The sequence below is a fragment of the Lathamus discolor genome, chromosome 5 (genome assembly GCF_037157495.1).
Source record: "Lathamus discolor isolate bLatDis1 chromosome 5, bLatDis1.hap1, whole genome shotgun sequence".
NCBI lineage: Eukaryota > Metazoa > Chordata > Aves > Psittaciformes > Psittacidae > Lathamus > Lathamus discolor.
The window spans coordinates 92230884-92242662 of NC_088888.1; the positions used below are offsets into that span (position 1 = coordinate 92230884).

Here is an 11779-nt window from a genome sequence, read left to right on the forward strand (position 1 = left end):
TTCTGAGATCTCCCAGAGGAAGAACCTCTTCATCTAAACTTTGGTACACTAACATTTGCAGACAGGCTTTCCCTATCAAGGCTTCTGATATTATGATAGGGAGGATTGAGTCTATACAGTCATTTTCTATACAAATTAAACAGGCTGAATACTAACCCAGCATTCATTTTTTATTTCATTTGATAAAATTATATTGAGCAGGAAAATATAATTACTTCACAAGGAACAAAAAGAAAATCTCATTTTCATATTTTCCCACTACTTTAATATTTAGCAAATATGCACATAAAAATTCTGGAGAATATATTTGGTTTTATATCCCTATTTATATAAATATATGCTTATTGGCTATCTGAATTACTATTATTTACTACTGTTATCTACTTGTTACCTAATATATGTGGCAATTATTTCCTGCAAAACCCAACATAACAGATGTAACTGTATTTTTAGAATCCTCTTATGCAGTGGGGGTCTAAAACTGAGAAGGAGAGCAAGGAATACAAGGGTAAATGATATTTATTCTCAGCAGCCTTTGGATACATACATGTAAGGTCACAAACTGAAAGGCAGACTGTAGTGTTTACAAGTGAAGGACTACAGAGCTGTAAATGTAAAGGTGTTAGCACTGCACAGTTTAAGGCACTCTGCAACGTAGTGAATGTGAACTACATAAGTAAAATTATGGAGGTTTATTATTCCACCATTCTGGCTTTATGAGATGAATCTGGTTTGCTACATCACCAGTCATTTGCAAGGAGTATTCCTGATGATAGGCTCGGCTCTTTGTTGAAAGGACACAATCTGATATGCATTGATGTTATAAATCTAACTATGTGGATATCCATAATTTCCCCCAGGCACTTGCAGGGTTGCCTGGAATCTGAACTAACAGCTAGTATAATATTTGCACTGACAACTCCATCAGGGCTTGAATACATTGGCCAAGATTCATGCAGCTGAACATAGGCACATGTCTGAAGCTCTTAATTTGCCAGCATGGCAACTGTAGTCTGTCTCTCCAGAGATGGAGAGAAATTCAGTCTGCTGTGGATAAGGTAAAGCTTTTTTCTCTTCAATGACTGACAACACTAGGATGCGAATAGGGATTTCAGCTGGGTAGGACAAATATGATGCACTGAGTCTGGTTAATTTGTAGTCCCTATGTTCTACTTTTTATACTTTCATGCTTGCACCAAATTGGTGTTTAAACCCAGCACTCATGTGGTGGCATTTCAGACTCTTTAAACACCTATTTAAGGGTGTTTAAAGGAAAAAAAAAAAAAAACCAGTAAGTGAGCCCCTTGAAATACCCCAGGCTTTACTGAAATAAGTCAGCTTAAAAAGCCCATTACACTATGATGTAAACAACATATTCTACAATGTAAGCCAGCTTCAAATACTTTAAACATTAAATGAAGTACCAGTCTGTACTTTTCCTTGCTTTACAGCTGCCACTTTCAGACAGAAAACATATCAGGACTTATGCTGTATTTGTAATTTTTGTCACCCAGTAGGAATGTGCAGCTGTGCTGTAGATCAGCAAATGCTGCATTTCATAGGTGAAGTTTAAAACCAAAATTCACAGTGGAGTTAATTGTTTACCTATAAAAAAAGTGTATTTGAACCTATTGACAAGTTAGCATGGAAATTCTTCACAGATATTTTGCTTGGTTAGTTCACATATTTGGGACAGATCAGATAGATTACAAATTATTTATTCCACAGCTCTGATTGGTTTAGTGTGAACTTCCTAGAACAAATGGGTTACAAAATAGCATAAACACAGCCTTCACAGAGGATGTCAACATGACATCAGAGGTTGGCAGCAGTGTCATTATCCACTTTTACTAGTAACAGATATCAACAGATTTTACTTTTCTTTCTGCCTGAAGACATACGTGTGTATAATAAGCAAAACAAATTCACAGCATTATTTTAAGTATAAAGGAGACAGGCATGGCCAGATAGCTATTTTTCATCATTTTTTCCCCAGATAACTGGCATTGATCTGCATAGTTCTTTTAGTGTGTAGTGCAATGAAAGGGGTTCAAAGTTGAAGGAGCTACAGGTGCTAAAGGAATGGAATCTCACAGTGCAATTAACCTCACCTAATCTTAGCTTTCTGAGGGGTAGTTAAATGTCTACTGCGAGGCTGCAGCTTTGGCTGCTCCTAATAGTGAGAAATAGGATGGGATAATAGGATGGCTTCTAGGAGTTGTCTGTCTCTCTGCCTTGGTGGACAGGTGCTTAGATGACTAGACTACTTTTTGTATGCCTAATATTTGTGCAGCTACAACACATTTTATCTGTGGCATTTTATCTGCAGCATTTCTATTTCATTGCTGTTTCATTAACCATTTCATCAGGTGAGGACCTGATGCTTAGTCTGAAGCCCTAGTACCATCAGAGTTAGGGGTATGAATATGGCTCATCTAGTAGAAGGAAAGAGCAGTCCTAGCTAAATCCATTGACCATAACATGGAACTAAGATGTTCCCTTTAGTATAGCTGCTTCAATAAAAACTCTTCAGTTTAGTAGCTGGCTTATTTTTCAGAAATCTTCCATGTTTGCCAGAAGTTATGTCCATGGAAGCTCACAGAATGTAAAACATGACAATATCCATTTAATAAATTGCCATATGGCATTCATCTTTCTACCCGAAACTAGGCAGGACATTAAAATAACATTTAAAATATGTAAGTCTGGGTAGTGAATTGCATCTTAAACCTCCAGGTTCCTTTTAAGGGAGCCAAAACAAACCCCAAACTTTGCAATTCCAGTATTTCACAAGTGAATGAAAAGTCTCATTTCCCAAATACAGAATGTGTAGTAATCAAATTTGACTACTCTATAAAGCTGTATGGTACCAAAACCTCATTATTTCAGCTGCCCTAGATAAAAACCTTTTTAACTCAAGCAAGATTCCAAGACATTAACATGTTTAATGCAATAATAAAAAAGCATGTGAGAAGGGTTTTACTAATGTAGCATTCCAATGATCTGCTAAAATATAAAAGCAATCAGGAGAAAAATCACTGCTTAAGCAGTTAAATTAACATTTCATTATTTTTAATTGACTGAAATAGCACTACACTATGTGCAGTATTTTATGCAATTTCAATAAAGGCAAATCAACTGTAACTAATTTGAATGCTTTATTAAAGCATACTTCAACCTTCAAGTGTGAATTATTGTGGATAATTAAGAGTATTACTGTACCATATAGCTTGGCAAATTGAGCCACTTCAGTGTGCCAGAGATCAGGGAAGTATTAATAAAATAATTGTTCCCTCTTTAGCATCCCAATAGACATAAATGTACGTTTTAACACTCTGTATTTCTGCTGACTGCCTGGGAAGTACGTTTTAACACTCTGTATTTCTGCTGACTGCCTGGGAATATTTCTGGTACTTTGTGACTCACTTTATAATTTTAGTCAACAGGATGCATTGCAAAAATTTGAGTATATCTGACTTTATAGGGCATGAGAACACTATCAGGAAATCACTGGGGCAAGTATTTCAAAGACTTTGGAAGGTAACCAGCTTATATTATAAACATAGGATAGTAATATTTCATTAGTAATTTAATTTGTTTTCCTTTAGAGTCAAACTAATGTTGACATACATGAAGACAGTATTCGTTACCTTTTCAAAGATTGCTACATGAACATCTTATTGCAATAGAGTATTACTCTGTGGCTGATAATCGTTGTATATTAATTAGATTTATATAATTTATATCCAGGTTGGGTTTTTTTCCTTTCCTCAGGGAACATCCTAGATGGGGAGCATCCAACACAGCCTTGGCTAGGTGGCTTCCACCAGCCTATGAAGATGGGCTCAGCCAACCTCGAGGATGGGATCCCAGCATCCGATACAACGGAGTCCAGCTACCCTTGGTTAGAAAATACACCATGAGATTATTTGAAACACTCAAGCCTTAAGCATACCTGCCACCATGGGGGAGTGCAAGGGGGCAAAGACTGCCCTGGGGGGCAGCTCTGCCAAAAAGGAATGTGGTGGAGAAGAGATGGGGCATGAGCCTTCTGATTTGCCCCAGATGTAGGGCAGCCGGCAGACCTGGGGAGGTGATGTTCAGCCTAGAGAAAAGGTGATGCAGGGGGGATGTAATCACAGCCCTCCCATGCTGAGAAGGGTGTTACAGAGAAGAGGGAGGTCTTCAGAGGGGTGCACACCAACATGGCAAGAGGCAATTGTCACTCCAGAGGAAATTTTGTCTGATACAAGAAAAAAAATTCGTTGTGACAGTAATCAAATGTTGGAGTAGGATGCCTAGACAACTGCTGGGATATCCCTTATTGGAAATACCCGAGACCTGGCTTGCTGGAGCTCTGAAAATGTGATCTTGCCTTCAATAGAAAGCTGCACCATGAGGTCTCCAGAGTTTCCTTCCAGCCTAGACTTTCCACTGAACTTATGATTCTTTGTTTTAATAATTGTGCTTTTTACTCAGGGAAGGAGGCTGGGCAAAATAGGTTTGGGCGTTAAATAAATAAATATAAAGCAGATAGGCATGCTAGCATGCATATGTATGTACACATGTATACCGTTTCTACTAGGTTAGTGTGCCCTAACTTAACAAGTATTACTGTCAAATCATAACATATATTTTTACGTTGTTTTCACCCACATTAACAGGCTAAGAAATCACTGCTATATTTATAGATTTTAGCAACTCATATACTTAAAAAGTAGGAGAGCTGCAACAGAGGAAACTTTGAACAAAAAATGTTTGCATAGAGGACTGGGTGAAAAGTTCCCCACTGCAGTGTACAGTGATTTGGGCTGGATTTTCTATTTCTAGTTTGTCATCATGGCTTTAAAACCTGACTTTTAATAGACTCAGAGTTTTGTTATTTTAACCACCGTATGTTTAATAAGGGATAAGCAAGATAATTTAGTGTTAATGTCACCTGCAACTCATGGTATTAATTAAATAACAGTGTCTCTAAGCTGCAAAATTTAGCACTTAGAGATGAAAGACTGATATTTACACATGTAAATTTCCAGTAGATTGTACAAGCTGTCTTTTTCTAGATTTGTTAGGGTACATACTTATGAAGTAAAACACACTAGAACAAAACTGCATGACCATACCAAATCTGATCACATCTGACCATCAGCAAAGTTCTTTGCTTTATTGTGAAGTAAGATAGGATAAAACTAGTGCAATAGGTGGTTTTCCTCATTTATATTTGTCTTTTGTTGTACTTTTAGCTAGCCAACTATATCCTTTAAAAAGCAACATGAAAATGATAAGGTGAGAGATAAGTGTGAGGATTACTATAAAGCAATGTTAGAACACAGCGTAGCTGTGCAAGTTAATAGCGATAACAAAATCTTACTAACTGCAAGAAAAAAAGTTTGTGCTTTGTGGTCACCAAAGATATTAAAATACTGATATAAAGGCTTTTATTCCTGATGAGATGTATATATCACTGCTCTTGACTATTTCAGTATAAAGCCTGATGTTCCTAACAAGTCCCATATTACCTCTTGTCCCTACCAATTCTGTTTAACAGCACCTGCCTTATACATTCATTATATAGCCCTTATATTCATTGCACACTCTTTGGCTCTATTTTATGTGCTTTCCTCTCAGTCGCTTGACTTCTAAGGCAGCTGCTGTATGCAAGGGAATATTTTGCATCATGAGGGAGGAATCTGTGAATAATATTTCCCTAATCATTGCAAACTGACTCCTGATTTTGTTTTAATGGTTTTGCTTGATTATTAGTATAGGCTGGACATGTAGCATAGGTGCCTCCATATGTTCCCCCTCAGAGCATCTGTATCTCTATTCAGCTCTCACAGAAGTGTCTCAGAAATATGTTTTGGCTTCTCCCTGCCAGGGAAAATGAAGCAGAGCTCTCAGCTACCACGTATTTGCAACCTGCTTGTCTCCTGTGCTGCATAAGCTGCTCCATTTAAGTACAGAGCAGCCCAGAGCCTCTGTGTATCCACAGTGATTTGAGGTTGCCCAGCAAAGAGAATCCATTTGTTGAAGAAGCAGAAAAGAGAACAACAAGAAAGAAAATTTGGGCAGTCTAAAAGAAATGTGTGGTTTTCAAAATTCTCTGGAAAGGAACTGATCAAACATATACTGCTCATTTGGAATATATATAGAAAAATTCAGCTGAAACATCTTTGAATCTCCTTGTGGCACTGGTGTCTCAGCTCCTGAACAGAAATAAAAGTCTGTCAGAGGTTGGGGTTATTGTCGTTGTCGGGTTTTTTTCAGTTTTGTCTTTGGGCAAAGCATTAAAAGTACCCTACAATATAAAATATTCTAAGGCAAAAAATAATAATAAAAAAGATAGCTTTTATCATGTTACCCTCTGTTTTGTATTTTAGCATTTTGTAAGAAGTAAATACTGCTTGGCACCCGAGGTAAATTAGTTCTCTTCCCAGGTTCGTGAAGTGACAAAAACAATTATTCATGCATCTAATGAGGCTGTTACTGAAGACAACATGTATTCTGATATTATTATGGTATGGGGACAGTACATAGACCATGACATTGCATTCACACCCCAAAGCACAAGTAGAACCACCTTCCTAAATGGAATGGAATGCCAGACGACGTGTGAAAAACAAAACCCATGTTTTCCAATAAAGGTAAGATTCTAAATTAATTACTTTAAGATAAATTTAAGGCTTTAAACAGGTGAGTAAAGTATCATTAACATTAGTGATACACATACACTGAATTAGTTATAAAAGAAATTGGTAGATCATCCAGAAATACCAGACAGTGGCAGAAAAATGAAAACCCAATACAGCTATTACATGAAACAGGTAGATGTTTAAATTGGTTCATATAAATAAACTATAGCTAAGGTACTTAGTAAAATATCAAATTTTTCTACCTCTCAGGTTTATGTTGCAGAGAAACCTTACTAGCTCCGCACAACATTATTGTTCTCATGCTTTAAGGTTCTGAGTTCTACTGGGGAGAATAGGGAAGTAGTCATAAATAATTCTGCTTTTAAATTACCAGCCAGATAAAGTGAAAGGATCTTAAGTTTACTCAGTGAAAGATATTTCCAGCAGCTGCTGAAAACTTTTGAAGAGAGTTATCTTTTCGACATATGTATAAAATGATCTTCAGGGAGTTGCTGAAACTTACCTACATCACCTCTTTGCTTTGAGTGGGTGGAAAACATGAATTCAAAGCTTGTAAGAGGGTTATAAGAGACATAAATTGGTATAAATATAGGTTCCTGTATTCTTGTCTGATTGATTTAAAAGCATACAGTATTTCATTCAAAAAAATCAGTAGCAATCAGTTGTGTTTTTTTTCCTCAGAGTGCAGCCCGTTTATCTTGTGCTACAGGAGACCCCATGCCCATTACAGCCCTTGGACTGATGCTTCTATCTCTATTCAGAGCAACCTGAATTACTTTCTTTAGGGTTCAACCTTCATTCTTGACCAGTTTCTCTATGCACTAAAGCCAATGTAAGGAATAAGTTCCATCAGAATAGAAAACTTTTTTCCCCTCAACAACCATAATTGATAACCGTGCCACAGTCCCATTTTCTCTTAGGTGCTTCATTCCACTTCCATTAAACATAAAGAAAAATACTTGGCTAACTGTAATGGGAACCAAATCAGGTCCTGTGTTGAAAGATGGCTCATATTTATTTGGTAAAAGAATCTAAACCATGGGGAAGGGTAAGTGAAATTAATGACTGCCAGCAATTTTACCTCAGGCAGGTGAAGCTAATCTCTCTCACCAAGGAAATACAAACTTTTGGAAGTTTGCAAACAGAACTTCAGAGCATTCAGAAAGAGGACAAGCTTCTTAAAGAATTTTTCTCAGGACGCTGAGTGACCAGCTAAGCTGGTTTAGCCACAATAGCCCTAATTACAATGAGTTTTCTATAGTTTTGACAAAAATCTCTAGTTTACTATGTCTTAAATTTCCATCTGGTGTAAGGAAAGAATTATTCTGTTTATGCTATTAAGCAGTAGCTTTAGAAACATTCCCATTCCCAAAGTCTTACCAAGAGAGGTTAGGGCAGCAGTTCAGACCTGGACCAGCAGTGCTTCCTAAGATACGATGAAGGAGACATCATATCCATATGGCACAATATAGCTGTGTATTGACTCCTTTTTTTAAAAAGTCAGTTTGCTGTAGATATAAAACCACAAAAGTCTTCAAAAGCTTATATTTACATGTTGACGTATTCTTTGAAATGACACATTTAATATTGATCTGTATATACAAAGCCTCCACATTTTTTTATTACTAAATGAATTTTTAAATTGCAAAGAGACTCATACTGTTGACCATAACTTGAATCAAATGTGAAGCACAGGGACCATAGAAGTCTAATCACTGAACCCTGAACAGTTCAAGCCTAGAAATCCTACCTGCTTAAAAAAGAGACAATTTAAGTGTTCTTTAATAAAGCACTCCAAGGCTAGCATTAACGTGGTGAAGGCATTGCAGTGCAGGGAGAAAGAAGCTGCACAGATTACCATGGTTTAGATCCACAAGTGCATCCTTCAGTACTCTAAGCAAGGAAGCTGTGAAGAGATTTATCACAGAGTGTGTTTCAAGGATGTTCTTAAAGGCAAGTTATGTGTACATATATGAAATTTAGCACTGAAAGTAGCCTAGGAGACAAAGGAGGTCAAAGCATACCCATGGCTACTGCTGGGAGTTAAGAGTCTGATACTCAGAATGGTCATAGTGTGCGGAGACACAACCCTGAGATTATTAGGTAAGTCACCCAACTTGTGGATTCATTACATGATCACAGTCCCATGCATTTTGCAGCTCCATTTTGTTATTATTTTGTTATTCACAGCTTAGAGGGACAGATGTGAGCATGGTTGTTCTTTTGCTTTTATTATATGTCTAGTATTTTGTGACTTTTTTTTTCAAAGGCAAAGAACAGACATTGTATTTAAAGAAAGAAAAAAAGAAAAAAAGAGAGGTTAGTTATTAGTATGACCAGAGAAACTATTTATTTAACAGTGAAACAAAATGCTGTTACCTCCTGGAACTGATCTTCTTCCTGAAATCTTAATTAAAACCAATCCCCACCTATTAAATGTTTGGAAAACTGCCACAGTTAGCTTTATACATTCATTTTGTTTATGAAGAAACTGTGGCTGGCTTCCAAAGAGAGTGAAATCAATAGCATATTATCCACAATGTAAACACAGAGGCTCCAGTTTGCGTTCTTGCTGTGTTCCTAGAACAGTGGCACCCAAGGGACAATCCACCCATGGAGAAGGACAGCTGTGCTTACAGCTGCATGCCCTCTCAGCCAGTTTCACCAGGGAGAGGAAGCTCCTGATTATGCAGGTTAGGGAAGCTGTGTGGAAAATGTTCTGAGTCAGTGCAATTCAATGAAGGAATGAAAACTGTGGTTGTGCATTAATATTAATAACAAGTGCAGGTAAATGATTCATAGGTTAGCAGGAACAATTATGATCTTCTATTCAGGACATTTTCAAGATAAAAGCTATAGAATTTCACTCAGTGGTTCTCACATCAAGCCTGTAGCTTCTGCTAGAGCCTTAACATTCTTTTTCTCTATCTTTTCAGAATTCCATAATGTGAAAAAAAAAAAAAAAAAAAAAAAAAGATCACTAGCTTTAGTTTATACTTCTTTTACAGCAGCCTGGCACTTGAAACAGGGTTCTGGAGGTAACCTGTCATTCCCCAGATGATTACATTGGGTTAGAGCTGAGACATAATAAAGCATTATAAAAACTTTCATAGGAGAGCTACTGACTTCATTCCATACTAATTACATTGCTGACAATAAGTTAGACACAGTGCATACACTTAGTAAGATACAATCCTGAAAAGCTTACAGACAGTTCAGATAAAAAAGGTAGAAAAGAGCTACAAAAAAAGTGAGGTGATTTGTGAAAGGTGACATGTAACAAGACAGGTTACTGTCTCAGCTACAGATGGATCAGTCAATGTGTGCCAAACAACCAGCAAGGTGAGCCCCTGCCTTTTTCTTCTGTTTCAGAAGTAGCAGTTCACTGTCAGATGGGGTCATTGACTCTCCCTGTGTTTTCCTTATTGGCAAACTTTCATAGACCATAAGCTACTTTTTCTTTAAAGTCTACAGCAAAAGTCCTTTGACAAGGTCTTTTCCTGTAGAACAAGTTCACAATAAGAAAGATTTTTCTTCTACTGAAATAACAGTTCAGACATTGTGGTACACTGAAACAATTAGTGCCTTTCATTGCTCTACACATAAAAGACTTTCACCATATACAGGTTTGACTGTGCACATATAGTAACAGTTTAAATCAGCGTGCAGCTATACTAGGAAAACTATTGTGTCCAGAGAGAGTTTTACTGTGACATTTTTTCCTCTAGAATTATGCAAGTCAAAGAAAGAATTCATATGATTTTTTTTTTATGAATATTATTCATTAGTTGGGGGGGGGGGGGGGGGAAGTGATTCTATACCCATTTCAGCAGAAAGGGATCTTTTTTTTCTCACATTATTTTTGGTGCCATTTGAGTAATAATAATATAAGGAACCTCTCATCTGCCCATTCAGCTGCTGGCTGCACACTACTTATCCCATGAAAAGGGAAAGAACTGCATTATGCAGGTCTGCCAGTCTCCTAATGTTCATTACCGCTGTTTTTCTCCACTGGGGCACAGAATGGTTTGAACTGAAATTGCAGAGACAGTTAACTCAAAATTATTCAGTATGAACTTCATTCACTGCTGACACGTTTTGTTGTGAGCCTTGCTGTTTAACAACTTAAAGGTGTCTCATACATTTTTTTCCCAATGATACCTGAATTCTTCCAGACTTCTCTGGTAACTAGGAGCAGGAGACAGTCAAATACGAACAGTGCTGTGGCTGTCTAGTACAGATATTTGTTGTATGAGATGAGCTTCCTGCTTACTTTACCATCTAAAGGGAAAAAGAAGCCACACTAATAGCAAGAGATTTAATAATAGAGACAAATGCTAAATAGAAAACACAAGGCAGAGAAATTACTGATTTCAGCAATCAGTGAAAGGAAGAAAAAAAAATACACATTTCCTTCAAAAATAACCTATTTTGATTTGCCCAGACCTAGGCAGTGAATAAATATTGGCAGAATTTCTTACCCAAACAAAACTTAAAAAACAAATGAAACCCTTTCTTAAATGCTACATTGGTATCAATCCCTACTGACATGAGTTTTCAGTAGTAAGAAAATTTTACTTGATATAATAAATGAGTTAAAGATGTTATTGTATGAAGCTCTTGAATGCCATTCCAAAGATTCGTTGTTACTTTTAACCCCATTTAATTACTTCTATCTTCACAGACTGATCTTTACATTATTTAGAAGAATGAAGAAGAAATTGCGCAATTTTTTTCTAACATATGCAGTATTTGCTGTCTTTTGTCAAAGAGATTCGAAATATTAAAAACAAGCAAAGGAATAGAAAGGGTTATCTCAGGTGTCTGTACAAAACATTTATTTTCTCTTAGTTAAATTTTTGAAGAATTTTTCTGGGATATTTCATCAGCTCTATTGTTATCTGGTGAATTGATAAGAAAACCCTAGATTTATATTCTTTGAAACTCATGACTGTTATCACCTTTTTCATTGAGGTTAATCTTTTTTAAACTCTTGGAACTGGCAGGCAGTTATGGCTCATTGACAGAGTAAATGTTTTGGTTTTCATTTTTCTTTGCTTTAAAAGGTTGAATCATCTCTGCTTAAATCTGAAGGAAAACAATCTCTACAAGTTTAGTATATGTCA

The 11779-nt window shown here is 36.7% G+C and overlaps 1 protein-coding gene across 1 annotated transcript in view; it reads left to right on the forward strand.

Annotated features, from left to right (window-relative positions):
• TPO (thyroid peroxidase) overlaps positions 1 to 11779 on the forward strand; it is a 51210-nt gene that overhangs the window by 9399 nt on the left and 30032 nt on the right. Inside the window, exons 7-8 of the mRNA XM_065679182.1 lie at positions 3775 to 3904; positions 6438 to 6644. Of these exons, the coding sequence (XP_065535254.1) occupies positions 3775 to 3904; positions 6438 to 6644 (337 nt within the window). The remainder of the gene's footprint in view (positions 1 to 3774; positions 3905 to 6437; positions 6645 to 11779) is intronic.